The 22875-nt window shown below is 38.4% G+C and overlaps 3 protein-coding genes across 4 annotated transcripts; all 3 read left to right on the forward strand.

Annotated features, from left to right (window-relative positions):
- Positions 1 to 817: 817 nt before the first annotated feature.
- LOC144636297 (TNF receptor-associated factor 3-like) lies at positions 818 to 6702 on the forward strand. Of its 2 annotated transcripts, XM_078495470.1 has the most exons (6): positions 818 to 1116; positions 1262 to 1418; positions 2741 to 2899; positions 3654 to 3680; positions 3797 to 3952; positions 4723 to 6702. In XM_078495470.1, exons 1-6 carry the CDS (start codon positions 962 to 964, stop codon positions 5761 to 5763), a joined length of 1695 nt encoding a protein of 564 aa, XP_078351596.1. In that variant the 5' UTR covers positions 818 to 961; the 3' UTR covers positions 5764 to 6702. The 2 variants fall into 2 exon arrangements, with proteins under 2 accessions (XP_078351596.1, XP_078351597.1); XM_078495471.1 differs by lacking the exon at positions 3654 to 3680 and having other exon boundaries at positions 820 to 1116; positions 4723 to 6701.
- LOC144636488 (uncharacterized) lies at positions 5694 to 16071 on the forward strand. Its single transcript, XM_078495708.1, has 6 exons — positions 5694 to 5801; positions 10130 to 10415; positions 11144 to 11186; positions 12671 to 12841; positions 13258 to 13330; positions 14758 to 16071. Exons 2-6 carry the CDS (start codon positions 10131 to 10133, stop codon positions 14999 to 15001), a joined length of 816 nt encoding a protein of 271 aa, XP_078351834.1. The 5' UTR covers positions 5694 to 5801; position 10130; the 3' UTR covers positions 15002 to 16071.
- Positions 15069 to 22446, forward strand: LOC144636537 (C-type lectin 16-like). The gene is made up of 3 exons (XM_078495769.1): positions 15069 to 15086; positions 20173 to 20426; positions 21867 to 22446. Exons 2-3 carry the CDS (start codon positions 20189 to 20191, stop codon positions 22085 to 22087), a joined length of 459 nt encoding a protein of 152 aa, XP_078351895.1. The 5' UTR covers positions 15069 to 15086; positions 20173 to 20188; the 3' UTR covers positions 22088 to 22446.
- The last annotated feature ends 429 nt before the right edge of the window (positions 22447 to 22875 follow it).

Genomic DNA, 22875 nt, shown 5'->3' on the forward strand with positions numbered 1-22875 from the left:
AAAGCAACAGATCTTCCGCTGATTCACATCTTCCTATTATCGTTGTCTTATTCTTTAGGATGATTAATTGTCCTTTTGTTACTATGTTGACTAAAGAAGAAGGCAACATAAGCTGTTACGGCTGATTTTTGCTGAACATAATCACAAGCGCGTATAAGCATATAAGCACAGACATCAACAAAGGCGCATAAGAAAAACGAACAGATTATTTCTTTATTGTCTTACTAGGAATAAGCATAAACAAGACATTTAGAACAACTGAAGAACCAACAAATTTGTGCTGCTAAGCTTGCCCTTGCGCTTGTGCCTTTGCTTATTCCTTGTGAGCACAGCATAAGAATAATGAGTGTGTGCATGCTACTTCTGCTCTTTATGCGCTTTTGCTTGTGTCTAAGTCCCAAGTCCAGCCATAACTAGCCTTAAAAGAAGAGCTAAATCGAGAAATTACGAATATTCTGTGTGAGTTGTAACCTGGGAACATATCAATATTTACTTACCTCTATAATTGTGAAAAGGGAAAACCCCCGGCCAAAATAACTAATGAGGTCGGTGTTATTTAAAGACGAATTTCCATAATCGGTCAAGACTGCACTGAAGATATTTGACTAGCGAAAAGGATTTTCTTGTTGTGAGAGTTTAATAACTCTTTATTTCGTTGCCTTTGTCCGGTTTTTGTAGTTAAATGTATCGGAATTAAAGTGGCTTGCTTGATCGATGACGACAGCTATGTCGAATTACGAATTTTCAAGGTCATTGCAACTTTATATGACTGAGACCTTGCTGATTCGCTGGAACCTTCTGCAGTGATCACGCGCGCCCACACGTATTGTGACTCCCACGAGTTTACACAGGGGAACGCACATGATATAAGAGCGCTTTTGGTAGGATTTCGAGATGGATAGACGTCTTGAATCGAAGCAACACTACCAGAGTCTAATCTACAACACTTCTGCATTAAACTATGGTTGCCGCAGTCGAGTCTACTTCTCAGGTAAACTTCGTCGACAGACTAGACGAACGACTTGAATGTCCAATCTGCAAAAACGTTTTCATTGAACCCTGGCAAACATCATGTGGACATCGATTCCGTAAAAGCTGTCTCGAACGTCTATTAAGGTAAGTCTTCTGACCTCTATTATTATTTTGATAAACATTTCAATTTCATCCGACCGCCGGTCTGATCGAGCGAACGTGCAAGCATCAGTAATGTCAAACGTCAACCCGGTAATAATTTAAGCATTTGTTTACTTCCGTTCTGAAGCTCGGGAAGTCCCAAATGTCCAATCGATGGAAAACCGATTTCACGAGGCGAATCTTTCCGAGATAAGTGCTGTGAGAGAGAAGTACTCGACCTTCAGTGTTTCTGTCGATACAAGGAGAGAAGTTGCGATTGGAAGGGAGTATTCAGACACTTGCAGGTATTCAGCGCAATCAACCGTGATATTTTATTATTTTATTTTAAACTGATCTACTTCCGGCCATAATATTCCACTTCAAATCACTTAACGTCGATCTACACTTAAAGAAAAATCTATACCTCGTTCCCAAGAACTATTATTATTAACTAGTGAGAACACAGTCAGAACAGCGGCAGAAGTGTTCTGCTCGCTGCTGAACATTCGCGGCCATGCTTGAGATTTTTTCTGGCTGCGCCCATTTATACAATAAATGTATGAATATAAAGCTCATAGGAGACATTAGTCTGTGATCTTAAACATGTTTCTTGTGATGAAAATGGTGAAAACACAACCGGCTTTTATCTTTTATCGGCGGAACCGATTGAGAATTCGCAGACCAGAAGGAGCTGATTCGAACACAACGGACACAGGCGCACCGAATTAGTCACGCAATGTCAATCGCGTACAGCTGTTTATACCATGCCATAGAAAATACAGCCAATCAGAATACAGGAAAGCCGTTGTATATTCGACGGTATTCAACCCAACCTTCCCATACTGCGCTGCCACTGTATTCTCGACAAATTGAGCGTATTTTCTATGGCATGGTATAAAATAGTTACACAACACTTTCTCGTGGTATACTATGGAATATCCCACTTGTCACTTGTATTTTCTTTGCATACACACTCGCCTAAAGGCTCGTGTGTATACCGAGAAAATACAAGTGACTCGTGGGATATTCCATAGTATACCACTCGAAAGCGTTGCATAACTAGTATTTATACAGTGGTGAATTTTGTTACGAAATAGTCAGGAAAACGATTAAACTAAAAGAGCTACAAATGCAAAATGTTGATGTATAAAAAATGCTTCATGATTGTGTGTTTGCTTATTCGTTTTGTGTGTTCATCAGCTGTATTTAATCATGGTGGCGATCTTTTTTTTTGATAATTGCACTGTCGGTAGCTGCCTGTTGTTCCAGACAGTCCAGGCGTTCGGTTTGTGGGAAACGGCGCCAAGAATAACGAATAGAAGATCAAAACACTGTTCCCTACTTACCGAACACTGGCAGGCTAACTGCCGATGGATTTTGCATAAATTGGTGTGTTTGATAGCTTGACTATCGAGTCACGCCACCTAAAGTAGACTCACCAGAAGTGAAAATATCGAGCAATTCCCATGGTGATCACGATTAAATACGGTCGATGAACTAAAAACAAAAGGTATCCGGTTATAGTATTCCCAGTCCAGGGCAAATTAATGTATGATAGATAACAAAGCACCAACCTGCATTGACTAATCCGGAACAAGGTCAGTGAAAACTCAATTTATTCCACCAGGAACACGAGGAAACTTGTCAGTATGGTGACGTACAGTGTCCAGCGTGTGGTGAAACTATGGAAAGAAAACATCTCACACGACACAGAGAAAATGATTGTATAAACAGGGCTGTGAGATGTACATACTGTGGAGGGGAAGTTCGTCAAAGTAACATGAAGGTATAGAAATCATTTATAATTTATGTTTTATGTTTGCGTCTTATCTAAGTGGTAGAAAATTACCAGTACAGGTGATAATCAAAATTCAGTCACTCTTTGATCCGGTGGTGGTGGTTGCTGCGGAGTGGTTGGAGGGGGTGGGCGTGCTGGAACCGAAAAATCTACACGGTGAGGCTTTGTTTCGAGGTCTAAAGCCTCACCCTTCGTGTACCATTATAGGCGGGAGTACCTCCCAACCCGGAGGTCTCTGCGGAAGAAGAATTTTATCCTCTTGGTTCAACAGATCTCAACACGATGAGTGCCTTTCTCCTGGAAGTAGTACAAAATAAATAGGCACCAACGAACTGTTGGGTAAACCGATGAAAATGTCGGAGGATAACCTGCGATAGACAAACCTCTGTTCAAGGGGGATAGGCACTCAAAACTTCAAGTGGGTAAATCATACAGAAGCCGGAGTGTTTTTTGGAACACTGTGCTTAGTAAGAATTACCACTTACCTGCAAATCTTAGCACATGCCTCTTTGAGCCAAGAGAAAAAAATAAGTACTGCTAGCATCACAAATGCGCACAATATTCAAAAGATTCGGATTCAATGAAAAAGTAAAAGAAATAATGATTTTTACAGACATGATATATATGTTTTTTTGCAAATGTTCTTTATGAGTGGGGTTTACGTCAAGTGTGTGGATGTGGTATAACCTATTTGATCTAGTTATTTCACATGTTTAATGACAACAGTTTGTATTTTTTGAAGGGTTATGCTTTGAAAGTGTTTCTGAAAGTAAGTGTTCAATAGAGCGAGTCTCACTTAATCATGATTTAATGGCTGTCTATGATGGCTATGATTAATCCATGTTGCGCTGATTGCCCTTATAAAAATATATTGTTTTGTATTAGGATCATTTGGAAGTCTGTCTCCAGTTTACCATCGCTTGCATCCAAAACTGTGGCAAAGAAGATATACCACGTGATATGATGGCGGAGCACCTGACAACGCATTGCCCCAAGGCAGAACATTTGTGTCCTTTCAGTGTTCATGGTTGTGATTTTAAAGTGAGTGCTGATGTTCTGTTCTATTTTGTTAGTTAGCTAGCCTCCTTTGATAAGTTATTTACGAGTTACACGACGGCCCTGCTCTGGCTGTCTCTCCCGTGTTGTGTTTTAGGACAAAGCATTTTCCACTCACAGTGGAAGAAATAGGTACCAGTAAATTCCAGGTAAAAACTGCAATTTTATAAATGCTAGGTTTAACCTCTACTGACTAGCATCTCACCCGTTCGCATCATGCTAAAAAATCCTACGAAATTATGACACATCTAATTTACAATCGACAACTTTAGGTTGGAAATTAAAAATATATATTTCCACTTGTTACCCTTCGAACCAACACACGTGATGCAAAAAAAAGGTGATCATGTGTTACTTGTAAATGTACCGCGAGATGCATTATGCAATCGCTGTGAAGAGGGTCAGTAAAAAAAAAAACTGGGTGCCACGGTTTATTGGGAAGAATAGTACTGTAATTCTTAAAGTCAAATATATAGAGGACAAATAAATATTAAATTATATGTTCATAAGACTGGAAACGGGACCTTTGCAATAACTGTCTCAAAAACAAAGTGACTATTCTAAACTATGCAGAAGAAAGAAACCAAAATTTCTTAATTAACCTTCAGGAGTGCAATAAAAGAAAGTCAGTTAAATTTAAATCTGGCAGTGGTTTGCTAAATTGTTCAAAGTACTCATTGCTTTCGGATGAGCCCCATGGCGGGAAGCGTTTACACCAGTTATTAATTATTACAATTCTGATAACCTTTTAACAGGGAACTGCAGAACATCTTGATCAGCATATCAAAAGCAGTATTAAGTTTCATCTGGATATGATGAACCACTCAAGTCATCAGTACAAGGAGAACAACGAGGAGATGGAAGAGAAAGTCGCTCGTCTTGAGGAGGAGAAGAGTGCTTTGGAACAACAACTTCAAAATCAAACTGAAGAATTAGCGGCTGCCAGACAGAACATACAAACACAGCAAACAAAAATATCCATCGTAGAAAAGTCAGTGACGGAGCAAAAGAAGGAAATTGAAAATCTTCTTCGTGATTTGGAAGCCTCGAGGCCAGTTGGTGCAAACGCAGACATAATCTCTTCTCAGGTGGAGGAAATTATGAACACGTTAAGAGGACATGAAGGGAAAGTAAACAACCTACAAAGTGAACTGGCTCATCTGAAGTTGTCCTCCGCGGTACCAACAGGTCGTGATATTGGACCCAACACTGTCTCCTTTCGTGAGTGCGAGCGTCGATTGGACAGAACTGAGCATCAACTGGCATTGCATGAAATTCAACTCTCCGATCAAGATATGCAGATTCAGATGTTGGAGGCTACCTCATATAATGGAAACTACATCTGGAAAATCGACCATTACAGCCGACGATTTCAAGAGGCCGTATCTGGCAGGACGCCATCGATTTATAGTCCACCGTTCTACGTTGGACGCTTTGGATACAAAGTATGTGCCCGGCTCTACCCAAATGGGGATGGTATTGGCAAAGGAACACACATGTCAATGTTCTTTGTAATCATGAGAGGTGAATACGATGCCTTATTGCCCTGGCCATTCATCCAAAAGGTTCATTTCAGACTCATTGATCAAGACAGGATCAGAGACACGTATGATGCATTTCGTCCTGAACCTCACAGCTCAAGTTTCAAAAGACCTACATCAGACATGAACATAGCATCTGGCTGTCCGACATTTATCTCTCACACGGAACTGAGGCATGGTGGATTTATTCGGAATGATACCATGTTTGTCAAAATTACGGTGGATATGACTGGTCTTCAAGGAGAGATATTTTGATGAACGTTAGCCTGTTCTGGGATATTAGCCAGGAACAGGTAATTTTATATTTATCTTATATAGTTGTATTTAACCCAAACATGAAATTACTTACATGATCCCATGATAACACTACATTACAGTGCATTTTGGCACTTTTCACTTCATTACAATTTTTTTTTTAATTTATTTCCTTACACACGCATGCAACATTACACTGCCTAAAGTCACAGTTGTAATTTGCATCATTTGGAAACCTATCTTCTGTTACTGGTAATTAGTTGACATTCTCTGATTATTATTTATGTTAATTTTAAAAGCACAAATGGAGAAACAAAGTACAGAGTAAACAAAACTTAATTAGATGTATACCTGTATAAGCAGCATGCTAATTAGCGAGACCGAGCATTCGAGCATGAACCAAGCAAGGAATCGATCTGTAACTGCAATGCTATCCATGTTATGAAAGTATGCAGCACATCTGTCAAACTGAACATGCAGAATGCAAGCTGTTGTCGATTAGCATCAAGTTAAAGAAATTAATTTGAAGTAATTCGCGGCACTTCATATTGGAGAAAATAGAATTAATCTACATGACGAAAAAAAAAAGAACATTTGTCTGACCGTCTGAACTCAGAAGGGAGTTGTATTCTGCTTGTTTTAACATTAAGAAAAGATATATTATATTTTCAGAGTCTAAGTGTAAATAACAATATCGTCTGCTGTTAGCTATAAAGTAAAGTTTATATTTATGAACTTGTACTCATTATGTCAATATAATGTAACAGAAGAAACACGGATATGTAAATTAAAAAGAATATAAAGATGCCAAACAAGCCCATGCTGTTGATGTACAGGCGTATATTTACCTTAGGTGTCTGCCAGATGTCCGGCTTGTCAAGAAACGATCTGGTAATGTTCTGATATGCGAGCTACTAGAAATGCTTGGAATTAAACAAAATCAAGTAAAATAAATTCTTTGAAACAAATTATCTGTTCGTTAGTATGCATTGGATTTTGATTGCCCTTTATGAACATTTTGTGTCCCAAACTACATCTACATATTTTTAAGTTAGATCTGGGTACCAAAGTCTTTTCATGCACAATTTCTGGTTTCAGTCAAACTAGTCTTTGTGACCCACGAGAAACGCCTTTTTTATTGTAACCAAGGAAACCGGTTCTTGCGTTGAAAAGTGCGATATCTGGTACAGAGAGCAATTATTTCCAAATTGGACTGTATGTAGTCCTATAACGTATACAAATTGTTTATCACAAGCTCTAAGGCTATATCTGTTTACCCTTTTTGCACGATCGAAAAAAAAGGACGTCAGGAAAGTAATACTAAAAAACAGCCTTTACACGATTTGGAAACTGACACGTTTGTTTACACAATAGAGCCTGGTAACCGCATTTACCACACTTTGAAAGTGCTTCAAGGATTGTACATTATGTTTATTAAAACTAATGTTATCTCTATCTAATAACAATCCATATAGCTAACAATTTTACAATAAGACATTTCTTAACAATGGTATGTGGGCGAAACGCCCGAAGCGAGTTTTTCTATGGTGCTGGGTTACGTAGAGTGAATGCTGAAATAAGGAAAAAAAAAAAAAAAATTTGGTGGTCAAATTTTGTATTAATACACCATCGAATAAATGGTGAAACGTAAGGATTTTAAACAAGGAAAAAGTATGCCCTGCCAAATCATTTAATCGATTACTAACTTATCGAGTTTTTTTTAGGACGCAAATTGCAGAACTTCAACCAATGGTTAAAAAGACTGAATTGCGAGCTACGGAAAAATTCTTGCAAGTGTCAATCCTTAATCCTACAGGTTACAAATCACATGTCAAATATTGCAGTTAATGCCGGAGGAAAACAATTGTTTTTTTGTGGCGTTGTTGTGAATTTTAACGTTGGTTTGTCTACATTGTAGACAGGTGATATGTAACCTGTTAGCCACCCCGAAGAAAGGGATTAAAACGGCTTAAGGAGACAGTTGCTTCTCACACTTTCCATTGATGCTGTGTCAAACTCGTGAACAGAAAGTCTGTAGAGGAATCTTGGAAAGCTTATCTGAGAAAAACTGTATCGACAAATTTCAAAGTCCTGACTTATACTTAGATCAATTGAAACTCAGCCTTTTCCAAGAAGCATTCATACACATGCGATAAGCAGCGCCAAAGAGAAAAGGTACGTGATATTTTTTTTTCCAATCGTCACAGAGGTGTAAATAATGTTCGCAAAGAGAAATGTTAAAACAAGCGTTTTATTTAATTGTTTGCTGAAGGAATGAACTATAGCATATCTTGAATGCATTTTATTACACGTAGTCCTGCCGCATCCTTGCATGGTTTTCATTTAAGATGTTTCAGATTATGTTTTCATGGTACGGAGTGACTGCCGAAATGAGAAAATTTCAAATTATTGGCAAGCGTAACATTGACACACAATCGAATCTGAGTATTGAAAAGAAAGCCTTTTGACAAAAAAAAAAACATGTACCCTGTCAGCTCCTCTTTTTTATTACTTGTTTATATTCTTAGCTATTTACCATCCAAATTACACAACTTCAACCAATAATTAAACGAAGCCAGAACTGCGGGTTACTGAAAAATGTGTAAGTGTTAAATTAAAATCCTACAGCAACAAATAACAAGCCGAATTATGAAAAAAAAAAAAAAACAATTATTGTTTGCGGTGCTGTTAAGAACTGTTAGGCCTGAAGTCCTGCATTTGCGCATTACACTCAGGTAACACGTAAACTGTTACCCACCCTGAAGAAAAGGATTAAAACGGCTGAAGGAGACAACTGTTTCTCACCCTTTTCATTGTTGCTGTTCGTAGATCAGAAGAGTCTTGAATAAATTATTTGAGAAACACAGTATCGACAAAATCAACAGCGTCTTCCAAAAAACATCCATACACATGCATATGCCATAAGCCGTGCCAAAGTTTGCTATCTTCTACATGTGTTATTCGTTTTTTTTTTTTTTTTTTTACTAATTGCCAGAGTGGTGTAAACAATCTTCCCAAAGAGAGATTTTTGCTGGGGGAATGAACTAAAACATATCATCAGATCAAGAGCTGTAACCAGAATTTTGGCATAGACGCGGAGGCAAAATCGGCGATCGCAGATGGCGCGAGCCGCAAATTTTGAAATCTAGATGCCAAAACACTATTTTCAGTATTTTACAAGGTATTTCTTCTGAAAAGTCAATCTTGTTCAACTGTGAATTATTTCCCCAAATAAACGTTTTCTTTTTTTAATTTTCGCAAGTGCCTCGTCTTGTCTATTGCTGGTTACGGCACTGATCATGAACAAATTTTATTACACTTAGACTGGCTGCATAACGTTCATGCCTGCTATATCTAGAAAATGGTTGAACAATTTATAGCCACGTCATGTCACGCTCAGAAAACTACTTTGCAGCTGACCATCTGAGCAAATTGATCGTTGCACAGCAAATTGCATAGAAAAATACACCGCTCGGTATGTTTCGTGGAAGTTATCTAGCAATTGGTCGCTTTTGCAAGCAGGCAGTTGCAGAAAACGTTACTTTTCAGAGTTGCCGTGAAGCGCTAAAAAATACGTTTTGACGCAATAAACTTGCCAGGCAAGTTGCGCAAAATTGTCTAGTGTAACAGTGACATAAGAAGGGCCGAAATCCAGTTTCTAGGAAGGAATGAGCAGATCACGGCAAGACAAAAGTTTTAACTTTATTCTTAATCATATAAAATAAAATGAAATAAAATTTAAATTATATAACATGTCATTATAAGTCTTGAAGAATTTTGCCGCGTCCATAGCTCGTATAAAAGTACAAATGACAAACAACAATTTGAAGCGACAGCTCACAGTAAAACGTTCATGATAAGAGAATGTTTCTATCCAACGCGTTCTTTTCCCGCAATCATGTCTTTTCGCGGGTTTTCAGTCTTTTGCTCGGTCAGAATTCGGAGAAACCTGTTTAATGGTCTTGTGGATAAATATGTGTAATCGTTTAGCCTCTCATTTGTATTCCACTTAGAGGAGATGGATAATAAATTCATTTAAAATGTCAGTGGATTAAGCACTACTGTGCTATCCTTAATCCTTGGTTATCGTAGAATAGGGGCGAGAGATACTTCCATCGCTGTCCAGAGCCTAGAGCTAACATGCCTAAAATTGTGCGGTTGAATTTAATTTCAAGTACAAATCGTACAAAATGGAAAGATATAGTGGCACCACTCAAATTGCACGATCTAACCCCAGACGCTTTAATAAAGGTTTTGTTGTTGTTGTTATTGTTGTTGTTTTTTTTGTCTGCAGACATCGTTTATCTAGCAAAACACCACTGTATGTTCAGCGTATTAATAATTGTGTAATTTTTTTTTATTGCAGAATGAGGTGGATAGTGTTATTCTGGCTGCCTTTCGTTGCTGGATGCAGGAGGGCCAAGTTTGTTAAAGAAGAAGGCGTGGCACTTAAGAATCACGTGATAACTACCGTGACTGCCGCTGCCACGACAGTATGTCACTGGGAATGCGTGGACACGCCGCTGTGTTTCTCTGTAAACGTGCAAAAGCAACCAACAGGACGTTTCACGTGTGAGCTAAACAATTCTAGCAAAACCGCCGACCCGCAAGATTTGATACCAATCGCAGGAAGTCACTATTACGAGATGGAGGTAAATCTTTCTGGGGGATTTCGTTTTAGTCACTCTTTTTTTTTCTGAATTTCTGGTCTCGAATGTGATTTTCGACGTAACTAAACATCTTTTAGCCATGCGACAACCCTTTACACATTTCATGATATCCATAATAATTTTTAGTTTATACCACACAAAAGAATAGTGCTTTTCGCGCGCGCTGATTGGTTTACTCGGAGCTGGTTAGCAAAGTAATATTCACCTCCGAGCAGCTTAAGAGAAACAAACTGCCTTCGCACGTCGCTTTGTTTACCGAAAGTGATGTTTTGGTCCGCAAGTTATTCAACTTGTGTGGTATATACTAAAACAATTATTCACCTCAGTGTCGATGAATGTGGTAGACATTTAACTCACCGCTTCGCGGCTCGGTAAATATCCACCACTATTCACCTCCACTTCGGTGAATAATTGTTAAATATTCAGCAAATTTTCAGGACGGCGATACTGTGATCAGAAAGTCTTTGCTATCTGTCATCGGTACATAACCGAAATTTCACCATTATCTAATAAATCAAAGTTTCTACTAAATCTTGTGAAATATATTCTGATTTCGTCAAGCTCAGCCTACGGCTTCGTCAGCTAAGTGCTAGCTAGCACTAGACGATTTTCCAAATGATTTTGCAGGATAATTTACAATTATCTGTGGGCTCGTTAAAAAGAGAAAGAGATAAAGTTTCTTTAAAAAAATATTTTTTTTTCAACTTTAGGAGTTTGAACATTGTTCAGTGGGAGAATGTCTCTATAAAGATGGTAAGATATATTTATACACTTGCTCAACTATATCGCAAAGGGTTGCTAATCATAGATCTTAACAGATGAAATAAAACCCCCAAAAAGATTACTTATTCAGGTTTAACAGAAAAATAGCCAGTCAATAACGGATTAACCCTTAGAATCCTAAGGTTCTGGTATTTTTTAGCAGTTTTCTGGGCTTAAGCTAATCTGTCGAATTTCGTGATTGCATATAAGAAGCTCAAGTAAAAATGTGTGCTGTTTCAAAACACTGAGGGCTCAAATTTTCATTGTGACGTCAGCATTCAGCCGTTGCTTTCTTGGTAAGCGAGCATACGGGCTCGAATCTGGCGAATATGTCGTTTATAAGTGTTTTTTTCGAGTCATTTTCCACTACAGAAGCCCCCAGGCTGGCATCATTAAGCTAGAATGCTGGGTAGAGGCAAACGTCTGAAAGAAACCAGAGGTGAGAGATGATTTGACGATGATTGGAACGCCAAAAACATTTGTATCGAAACATGGTGGTTCATGAGTTAAGTTGTCTCTCTGGCCGTAATGTGGATGGATTCCGAGACCTGCCAAGGCAATTTGGACAACTTTTGACTTCCAAAGAATGCGTTCGGTGCAGTATTTTGCTGGTAGGATTGGGTGGCTCGACACTTATAAAAAAATGTATGAAATAGAGGTGAGTGGACTTGCATTTCGCCGAAACGGCTGTATTACCCAGGTATTCCTTTCGGTCACCAATAAGGAAATTACAGGTTTGCAAGCATTGCTCTAATCGAATGGTAATTGCTCAGTCTGCTGAAAGATTGATGAGAAGTTTTCTTAGTGAACGGAAAGAAATAGGTTTGAAGTTTGCTGCAAATGTACACTTTTGGATTCGGAATTATTTTTTCATGAAAAAAATTGGAGACAAAGATGTGCGTTTTTTGTTGTTGTCCCATGAAGTAGAAAACGGGCGTTTTCGGATTTGCTGCAGAACAAACAACCATATACAACGGAAATCTGGAGCTGTAGTCAGTTAGTTGGCTTTTAAAGCTTCGAAAATTATCACTTTGCCCTAACGAGGGCTCATTGCTATCATGTGTCCAGATATGTGAAAGCTGCAGATTTTTTAATTACTGCTGGTATTTTCCACGCACATATGCGTTGTTAGGATCTAAAGGGTTAACCAAGTCACGGGTAGCTTTGAATGTCCTCTTGAAGAAACACAACAGCGTGTTTACCAGCCCGTTGACCTCATTCTCTGTACAAACGTTGTCAACTGGCTAAATACTGAAATCAAACAGCAAATCGCTCTTGTGACGTTGTAGCTCTTTTCGCTATGGTTCTGCTGATATTGTTGGCATTAATGAGCCATAAATCATATCTTGTCAGTTATTGATCTTGACACCAGGACGATTTCAGGACCTTTCAGGTATCTTGTTGTATCAGAAACACAGACAAAATTGTAATTTAAGGTTTAATATGAAAACGTTTTTGTTCCTTTATTTACCCAGCTCGTCCTGATGGCTGGTATAGAGTTGGTTCCAAACTTATCAAGTTGTTTCCAGAGAGAAGGACCTGGGCAGAGGCACGGCAATTCTGTCAGTCAAATGGTGGAGAATTTGTGTCCATCAACGGCGAGGACGAAAACAAGTTCATTTCTCATTTACTCAACCACACAACAGGTTCATATATGTATAGTTACACGTATTTTGCAAGAAAAAGGTACGATAATTTTGTTTAAGATCATTGCCTTAGTATTGCAATGTGCATCCTTACTGTGCAGAACGTATGGCGTAATAATCCAGTCTGGAGATAAATCGTTGTTTTTTACCTAAATGAGTAAGATGAAAAACCTTTTTTGTTTCTCGTATTTTGAGTGGTGATCAAATTACTTCGAAAAAATGAATACCTTCTACGTTTGTAAAATAAATTATCACCGGAAACGTGTACTTTGCCAGTACTCGAGGAATTATGCGGCATATACAAGGTTTCGTTATCAACCAATAGTCAAAGTTTGGCTGAAAATTTAAGTTAAGTTCTATTTCGGGGGAATGACCTGAGAGTTGTGGCATGTATTTATATATTTTTAAAATTTTAGTTCACTGTAAAGGCAAAGATCCAAACCAGACAATAACACGTTGGATTCTGGATGGAACTGATTCTGATGTCAGGTGCGAATAACTGGTTCACAATTTAAAAAGTCCATGCCACCTGGAAATCGAAAAAGCACTATAAACAAGACTTCACTGCATTTTTGGTCAAAGCGGTGTTAAAACTATGACTAAAGCCCGGGCGAAACGTCGAACGTCTGACATGAGACGAACTAAATTGCAATTTTGGTCGACCCAAACAGGTAAAGCTCGCGTCGAACCAACCGTCGAACCAAATTCAGAGCAGCAAGAACAAATACATTTTGAGGCTAAATATACATTATCATGCAAATTTAAATTTATTCATAAAGTTGGTTTCATGAAAAGATCGACGTTTGTCCCACAGTCGATCTTCGCACGTTCTATCCGTCTGAAGCAGATTGATAGAACGTGTCGGGCGGGCGAACTAAACTGAGTCAAACGTCGAACAATTCGCTCAGTTTAGTTCGTCTCATGTGAAGTTTGATGTTTGGCCCGGGCCTAAGTACCTTTGTGCGCATTGAACACTGAGGTAAGAATAATAAACGAATTGTTTAATGTCGGAGCATACGAACCTTACTTTAAGCGTTTCTGAATTAAAACCTCGTGCTTGTGTGACTCATTTTAGAGCACTAGTATAATAACTTTAAGCTATATAAGCCACTTTTTCAAGGTTTCCATTGACGTGAATACGTCTGTTGGCTTTTTGACATTTCAAAGGAATGCCTCTTATAGTGCCCCTTAAAACTTTGCTGAAGGAAATAAAACCAAGTGATGTAAGGAAACATCTTTGGTCTTCATGTGGCATTTGATCTTCCGTTTCGTCATGGTTTCGAACCCCATTGAGGGCAAAGATTTTAAATTGGGATTTATTGTACTGATGTGTTTTTCTTTTTCTCTATCTCTCTTTTTTTATTTTGGTTTTGTATACTCTCATGTAACGTACAAGCCATTAAGCGTTTTGTTTTTTTTTGTTTTTTTGGGGTTGTATTTTTAATGTATTGGGGTACAAGCCATTAAAGACGCCTTTACCCTGAAAGTTATTTTGTATATCAGGAAAATGAGTTACGTCTTGATTTACCAGCATCTCGGGGTAGCATGTCATTTAGTTTCTCTGGCCCCGGTTGTTCAAAGGGTTGATAACGCTATCCACCGGATAAATCGCTATCCAATCCTTTGAACAACTAGGCCCTGGTTTATATAAAAGGCCGACCTTTTTTAGGTTTTGCCAGTTTTCAACATTCATATGGCTTGCTCTGGTTTAATCTTTAATCCTTTCAAAGCATTTTTTCCTGCCTGTCACTCGAGTTTTTTATGTCACGCAATCACCTTGAAAAGTGTAACACAGCAGGGTTTTTTTTTTTTACATTTCTAAGCGCACGAGTATTAAAACAGTAACAGGGAACCGTCACTTCACAACTTATTTCTCTATTTTTTAAACTAACTGCTGTGTTTCCATATCTGTACAGTCTCAAAAATGGAGCAATGTATAAGGAGGTAGACGGTGTGAACTCCTTGTACCTCGACGGATCAGGTGCGTACGCTACAACCCCAGCCGTGGACTTTGGAAACACAAGCTTCACCATCGCCACCTGGGTGAAACTACAGAGCCCCGTGAAGTCTCCGTCACCTATCTACACCGACTGGTCGGTTCCTTTCAAATTTGTTATCCATGCAAATTTTAATGGAAAGGTGTTTAATGGAAAGGTGTAATTATGTATTGACATGAACATAGAGCATTTTGTTATTTATGGGCACAACTGATATATGCTTTAAATAAACCTTGGTTTAGTGCAGGGTAAGGCATTATCAGACTACTCTTAGGTCAATCTGCGGGAGGCGAGGTTAGCGGCCTAATGCTTAGTGCGCTGGACTCCAGCTCGAGCCACCCGGATTCGAGCGCTAGCTGGAGTACTGCATTTTATTAAATTCTCAACCTCGGATATTGCATTTTAGCATTCTGATTGGGTCACTGAATTCCGGTTGTCAGCTCGTATACTTATGTTTGACCTTACTGGGAAATGAGTGCGGCAAGTGCCGCTCAGCGTAAATTTTTCTGCGGGAAGCGACAGTTCCATCAGAAAAATGGTTGAAAACAGCAAATTAATTTGGCGAGCTTTATGAACAAGAAATAATCAGCGGTGCCTACAAAAACCACAGAAATACCATAGTAAAATTAACTACGCAAAACAAAAGGATTGATGTGAAAAGTTTAATTAATAATACTTGTAAACGCCCAACAAGAGCGAGTAAATAAAGTAGAAAAGCAGCAAATAATTTACGAAAGAACGGCAAACTGACACAGTTTCATTAGGCTCAGCACTTCTGTAAAGTTTGTTACCTTTAGAGTGCGGACACTCGAACCATGAACACTTGACACTTTTTGGGTCTTTTTTTTGACGGTTAACCAATGAGAGCTCTTCTTTTAAACAAAAGAATTACTATTTTTTAAGCGCCGTGCAATCTCAGCGGTGGCGGGAAAATATAATGTGAGTTTTTTATTGTCAGCGTCTCGGCAATATTTCGAAATTCGAATGTGAAATGGCCTACGCGCCTGCTAACTACGCTGGTAAGTACATATTTTTTTCGCTAGAATCAAGTTTTCTTCAAGATTTTATTGCCAGTGAATCTTTTTATTCCTGATTGGCAAAGGTGAATGCAAACTCGGCGTCAATCGACAGCAAGGGATCTACGACAACTCATATTTTTATCTTCCACATGAAAACAAATAAACTCGCTCTTGCTACTAAACAACGTAGATTTCCTTCAAATGCAGAAGCGAATTAGACATCATATATATTAAGGTGGCTCGACCCAGTTTTTCAAGCGATACCTATCATCTTTAAACCCTCATACTTAAAGGGATTAATGTCAATGACATATCCACTAATCACATGGATACACAAGACTGAACTGCAATATGATTATTTTTGGGAGACAAAATGAATATCACGTGACGACGTCACACAGGTTTGCTCGAATCGAATTTAGCCCGTAACCGCATTTCCCAAGATACTTCATGCTGCGTATACCTTGGGTGTTTGCCTTCAGCCGCGGGCCGAAATCACATGAGGAAAAAATACTTGGTTCTTTAGATGGTAAAAGCGTAAAATAAAGACAAGACTTCATATAAAGAAATTTGCTCCTTTTTTGATGTTTAATAGAGTCTTTAGTCCTCATTCCAAAATGTCCCAATCCGATATCCCGGAAGGGACTTCGCGATTTTAAAAAAAATTGAATTATATCAAGTGAACTCAATGTTTACCACCAATTTTCCGCCTACTTTCGAAAAAAAGCATTATTTCACCTCCGAGAATTTCTCCAATTTTCAGGGGAATTGATCAGTACACTACACAATCCCTGAATTTCATGCTCATTGAAAACTTCTAAGGTTGTCTAAAATAAACGCAAAATTTAGTAAATATTGAAACGATCTCGTAGTTTTGAATAATTTTGTGCTCTGGGATTTCCTATTGTTTCGAGTTGAGCACAACATCGAATTCCTGTTGCTATTTTTATCACATCCGTGGGAATAAATAAACTCGTTCTTGTCGATACACAAATGTAAATTTTCTTCAAGCGCAATAAGACATAGAATGTATGTTACAAACAAAACTTTATTAAATAGATTCTGTTCTGATTCAACTTTATTGTCACGTTCTAATAGTCTAAGAGTAAAACTTTATTTTTGTATACAGCACAATCACAACCAGAAATCTAATTACAGTGTAACTGAACCGGCACATTATTTGAAACCGAAATGAAAACACGCAAAAATAAAAACACAACAGGGAACATACATGTATCAAACGCAGTTTACTGCAGCATAACATGAGTAAAGTACAATTTTACCATTTGTATGCATTCGTTTTTTTCCATTTACTGCACTCAGAGAGGGTCAAGAATTCCATGTTTATACTTTTTGATAACACTTGGCAATCTCCAGTCACAATTTTCCTCTAATTGAACTTAATTTCGCAGCGCTTGCTGAAGAATCATCAAGTCTCTACCCCAAGGCAGAACGATCTAAATATTTCGCTGGGTTCTGTTTCCTTTTGTCCTTCAGCTTACAAGAGTGGACATCATTACACAAGGGCTTTTTTTTGATGTTGTTCAGTTCGGCTTCCAATACGCGTCGTTCGGCTAGTAACAGCTTATCAGGTGACGGGAAGAACGAGTCCAAATCCTCAGATTTCACGTTTCCGCTCACCTTCGTGAGCGGAACCCCCAGTTTTCGAACTAAAGCGAAAGTCTTTCTAATTTCATGCCTGAAGATAATTATTTGAGCCACAGATAAACTTCACTCTTGTCAGCCATAATCGTTTCACTCTCAATAAATGTACGAGCCTCGTTATAAAGTCAATGCGCGATTGGATGATGCCAACAAAGCGGGAAAAAAGTCTTGGTGCTCATGAGTGCTCACCATTTAGCCAAAAAATCCGGAAATTTCGGTTTGAAGTCAAATGGTAAGGTAATTTTCCGGAAATTCCATTTGGAAGTTGTGGACTACCTCTAGAGGTACTCCACTTTTTCCGATCGGAACGGAACATCGGGAATTTCCTTACCATTTGAACGAATCTTCCGTTTCCAGGCCCTTTTTAGCACTTTCGCGCGGTTTTAGTCGTGTTTTATACAATATGGCGTCTTTACTGTGACCAATTTAGAACGTGTATGTTCACCTCGACCATAGAAATGTCAGCACTTTTTTTAACAGGAGATAAAAGCTGCCTGCCTCTGGTATTCCACGTTGGAATTGTTCATGTGTTCACATTTTTTCTCGGGACAGGATCTAGCTCGGCCGTGCCAATTTTCACTGGACTGCGAAATTCACTCGGTGCGTAGGTGGGAACAGTTACCTCAAAATAACCTTGTATTCTGTTTAAATCGCGTCTCATGGAACAGCTGACGGCAGTAAACAATATCAGCCCATCTTATTCGTCGAAAAGTTTGTTTTCTACCTCAAAACATTCAGCTAAACCGACAGAAAACAACACTGAATTTGGCGCTTGATCGAGTGAGCGGGATGGAACGCCTGGTAGAATAATGGTAAGCGAAATCCCATCTGGTTGGTCGGCATATTCGGGAAATCGCTTACCATTATGCAACGGTCGCACCAACCGGATTTTTCTTACAAATGGTATAAGCAACCCATGGTTCGAGTGTCCTCACTGTAAATCTTGGTCTTGTCCTTTTATACTTCAATAAACCTAAGATTGAAGCGCAGCCAGGATTAGACATAATAAAAACAAACGTTCACTGGCTAAAAATTAAAAACAATGAGCTTTCGGCTGTCGCTCTACAGCCTTCGACGGATAAAAAATTGAATACAAAATGGATAAAATATATACAAGAAAGGTGTGATAAAAAGAAAATCATGAAAAACAAAAGCGAAGTAAAAATGTGCTAATTAAGAGGCTATTTTTTTTAAAGAATACAATATTGGCTTGGAATGGGCTTTGAGTTATTGTCAGCATGCTTAGTAGCAGAGGTGTGCAATGTAAACACTTGCTTCGTTCTACTTGCACAAGACGTGTAGTTTCCAGAAAAGCTTTTGCTTCGGATCATCCCGTGAATCTTAACTGTTGTCACAATTTCCAGGATACATAGACGACTTTAGAGGAGATTATTGGATGAAAATATTGGGAGAAAACTCTCTCACTCGCTTTCCTCGTGTGGTACATTCAACTCAAGACGTGAACACCACGCCACAATTTTTCCCGCCTCCTCATACTATCACTTCGTTAACATCAAACTGAAATTTCCAGTCGATTTAAAGTTAGAGAAGAATTCAATAAAACAATTATTCTATTCGCCCTTGTTGGATACGAGTCGTATCCAGCGCGGGCTCATAGAATAATTGTTAAATATTCTTAGGCAAAGGCACCTTGTTCCACAATGCCTCACTTCACCCAGTTGTGTGAATGGGGATGGGATTAAACACTAGGGATCGAGAAATACTCCTAATCGTTTACTTTGCTTCGTGTTATTGAAGAAATAGGATAAAGTGCCGGGTTGACGATGTACCAGCCACTAGGCTCGAACTTAAACTCTACCATTACTTAGTGCAATGTTGCACCACACAACACTTACACTAGAGGCTGTAAAGTAGAGAATTAATTCAAAAGTAAATGAAATTGCTGAAAAATTACCAGCCACGAAATGCCACCTTTACCCTCCACAACCTGCTTCCGCCCGGGCTTGTAGGGCTTCGGTCGGTTATTAAAGCAATAGCTATCTGATCCGGGGTTACTGGGTTACGGCACATTAATTTACCTTAGAGATCATTTTATACATTCTAGCTTCTACCATTACATACCTTAGTAAATCTATTGAGTTGTGGAAAATCTGTATACAGCTTTTTCAGTAAACGTTGTCCGGATCAAAGCTTAAAAACAAGACTGAAAGGCAGTATGGGTAGAACAAGAGAGCAATTGCACGTTCTAAATATTAAAATATATAGTAACATGACAAACGCGAATTTGCACGTTTTCTCTTTCTTCAGACATGTGAAACAGGGTGCTTTTAGCCACACTGAATTGTAGACGAATTTTCAGCGACATTGAAAGTTAAGCTTCAGAAAGGGCTCCTGAGAGGAAAAACAAACTCGTGAATTCTTCACGTGCGAAATACAAATTTGTATATTTAATGAAGCTTATATGAAAATTTGTAGTGAATACCCGGAACGCCATGCGGTCTTGCCTTTTAGCTTTAAGCTTTGACTCGACAACGTTAATTGAAATAGCTGTAAATGTTGTAATTCAGCATCAAAACAACGAGAATAGTAACGTCTCTCTTTGTGCACCCAACGTTCTCGATTTGAGAGCCGTTTAAGTGAAAAAGCACTAATGTGCAACTCTAAAAATAATTTTCCAAATTCTGCCCAGGTCTTCACCAACTGACATGTGGTTTCATGTGGCGGCGGTCTGGGACAGAAATGCAAACGAGGCTCACTTGTTTCTGGATGGCAAGAAGGTTGGAACCGGTGCTGTAGTAAGTGGCACATACCCAAAGACAAATTCCAAATCCGTTTATGACATTGGACTAAAAAGGGACCAGGGTGAAACATTAAGGGGATATTTGAGAGATCTGATGATCCTTGGAAGAGCTCTTACTGGTGAAGAGCTGACTGATATAGCAGGTAAGTAGAAATATTTTCCCTTAATTTCTCATTGAAAAACCACGCGAACAAAAAAAATAGAAACCAAATTCCCAAATGTACAATACCTTTTATTTTTCTTTGTTCTATGCTCGTGTCATTGTTGAACAATTCATCTTCATTATTTATCACCGAGCCTAAAATTTACCATCTTTATTATTAGCTATACACTTTCAGACGATTTCGACATTGCTGATCCTAGCAAAATGCAGGACACGTGTCACACATCAACCTATGTTAACGGCCGAGCTCACCACGAGACCCTCGTAGCTCAGTTGGTTAGAGCGCCTAACTAGTATCTGGGAGGCCATCGGAAAGTTTGCAAAATAGCGTAAATGCAGTTCTCAAGCGGCGCGAATCGACAGTGAGTGTTTCCTTAAATCTCAAAACGAAAATTGCTGTCTGTGGCATTTTTATTTGGTCCAGAAATATTGACTTGTAGCAGAACATTAGGCATAAACATAATTTCTTCAAAAAATCTCTTCGCCCGACTATCCACATTTATAAAATAAAAATAAAGACAGGAAAAAGTCAGTCGCTCAGATCTGATGCACCTCTTAATTCTCGTGACTATACTTAAACGAAATAAGTCAGTATCAGTAAGGAGAGTTAATATGTATTTTTCCTGCTTGGAACTAGCACTCTTTAATATTTCACTGTGTTTTTGGATATTATAGATACACTATCATATATAAATGTTTTTTTTTTCAAGTGCAACCACTCGTGCTTAAACTCATCACCTTGAAATTTCCTTTTACTTTCACACGCGGTTAATCTATTTCTGTTCAGACTAGCTTAGGTTACGGATGGCGTTTCTGAAAGGGAAAACTCTAACGTTTTTCCTTTTGGGTTTATTATTAATTCTTCTGTATCTCTCTACAAAAACAAGCTTCTTTTTAAGGTTACCCTCTCAAACTAGCCAGCAGTGCAGATGTATTTTGGGCGAGCCATCAATGAATAATCCTTCGAGTGCTTAAGGTCATTCCTCCGAAATAGAACTGACAATAGATTTTCGTCCAAATTTTGCCTACTGGTCATATATCCTAAGAGATTTTTTTGTTTTAAATAAAAAAGAGGGGTTCCGGTATTCGTTTAGGAGCAGGAAGTCCTTGAATAGACCCTACAATTCCTTACAATATCAGCAATTATATTATCACGAATACTGGTTAAGTTCACATTTCTGTTTATTATTTATTTTTCTACAAGAAAAAATTGTTCATTTTCATATTCCCACCACAAACTCCTACACCGCTGGCTACCCTCAAACGATTACTTGATACCTACGACAAAGCTTCCCTAACTTGAAGTTCGATATAGGCTTCATATAAAAAGGCTTGGCTTGTTTCGTTTCAATTTGCCACTTAAGATTAAAATAACTAGACCGATTCTAATATATGCAACTGGTAATTAATCGTTTTGCAGATCCATTTGGTGGAGTTTGGATCGGCCTAAATGACGTCACAACAGAAGGGACTTTCTGTTGGCCTGGCGGCACTCACGTGACCTACACCAAGTGGGCTTCCAACCAACCAGACAACAAGAATGGTGACCAGGACTGCGTGAGAATGACAGTCACTAATGGGGTCTGGGACGACACTAGCTGTGGAAAACAGTTTCCTATTGCTTGTGAAAAGAAAATCTAAACTGTTCCCGGGATTGAAATGATTGAAGAAGGACATAAGCCGGTTTTATTATATTTACTCACATTACTCACTACTGATATCACAGTATATTACTTTTAATAATACACTGTTTATTTAAATTTGATTAAAATCAAGTAAACAATATTTTACAAACACATACACACACACCCCTTGGATGAAGTAAAACAAGAAAAGAACATTCGCGGAAAGGCTTATATGCCACGTGGTATATCTTTTGTTTGTCTACTTATGTGATTATCTACAAGAGTCGGCCTTTCTGTCAGTTTGTTATTTTAGTTAAAAACATAACATAAGATTTTCTTTAAGATGAGGGTAATTAAAAAAATCACTTTAAAACACTTCCTGAAAAGGGAAACAAGAGGTTAGGCCTGTGACGTTTCGCAATTTACAGTCAAAACAGCTGTCTGTCGCATATACAGTCGAAACGTGTCTCTCGCATGAAGCCAGACATTATGAAATCGACTTTTAGTTTTAAACCGAGTCGTCGTTTGAACATTTATATTCACTTCAATAATGGAAAATGGATGCAAAGAATAAAAAACATTGCCATTAGTGAATTCATTAATTCACCCTTGAAAAGAACGCTTGAGCTGTTTTGACTGTAATAATAAATAAACGGCACGCAATGCGTGCAGAAGCGATGACGTTTCAAAATGGGAATTTTAAAAGAAAAGATGTTAAAGGACAGGTATAGTTCTCATAGCTTCTGCCTGAAGCTTCTAATATTGCCCATTTCGGCATACAATGTGTAAAGTATGTAAATGTTG

Source organism: Oculina patagonica, chromosome 13 (assembly GCF_052425735.1).
Source record: "Oculina patagonica isolate OP01 chromosome 13, crgOcupat, whole genome shotgun sequence".
In the NCBI taxonomy this organism is placed as follows: domain Eukaryota; kingdom Metazoa; phylum Cnidaria; class Anthozoa; order Scleractinia; family Oculinidae; genus Oculina; species Oculina patagonica.

What these genes read in the sequence shown, in the direction of transcription:
- LOC144636297 (XM_078495470.1), top strand. Translation starts at nt 962, where the DNA reads ATGGTTGCCGCAGTCGAGTCTACTTCTCAGGTAAACTTCGTCGACAGA. An exon ending in GAGTATTCAGACACTTGCAG is followed by an intron (nt 1,419 to 2,740) that starts GTATTCAGCGCA and finishes TTATTCCACCAG; the next exon opens with GAACACGAGGAAACTTGTCA. An exon ending in CTTTGAAAGTGTTTCTGAAA is followed by an intron (nt 3,681 to 3,796) that starts GTAAGTGTTCAA and finishes GTTTTGTATTAG; the next exon opens with GATCATTTGGAAGTCTGTCT.
- LOC144636488 (XM_078495708.1), top strand. Translation starts at nt 10,131, where the DNA reads ATGAGGTGGATAGTGTTATTCTGGCTGCCTTTCGTTGCTGGATGCAGG. An exon ending in GTCACTATTACGAGATGGAG is followed by an intron (nt 10,416 to 11,143) that starts GTAAATCTTTCT and finishes TTTCAACTTTAG; the next exon opens with GAGTTTGAACATTGTTCAGT. An exon ending in GGAACTGATTCTGATGTCAG is followed by an intron (nt 13,331 to 14,757) that starts GTGCGAATAACT and finishes ATATCTGTACAG; the next exon opens with TCTCAAAAATGGAGCAATGT.
- LOC144636537 (XM_078495769.1), top strand. Translation starts at nt 20,189, where the DNA reads ATGTGGTTTCATGTGGCGGCGGTCTGGGACAGAAATGCAAACGAGGCT. An exon ending in AGAGCTGACTGATATAGCAG is followed by an intron (nt 20,427 to 21,866) that starts GTAAGTAGAAAT and finishes ATCGTTTTGCAG; the next exon opens with ATCCATTTGGTGGAGTTTGG.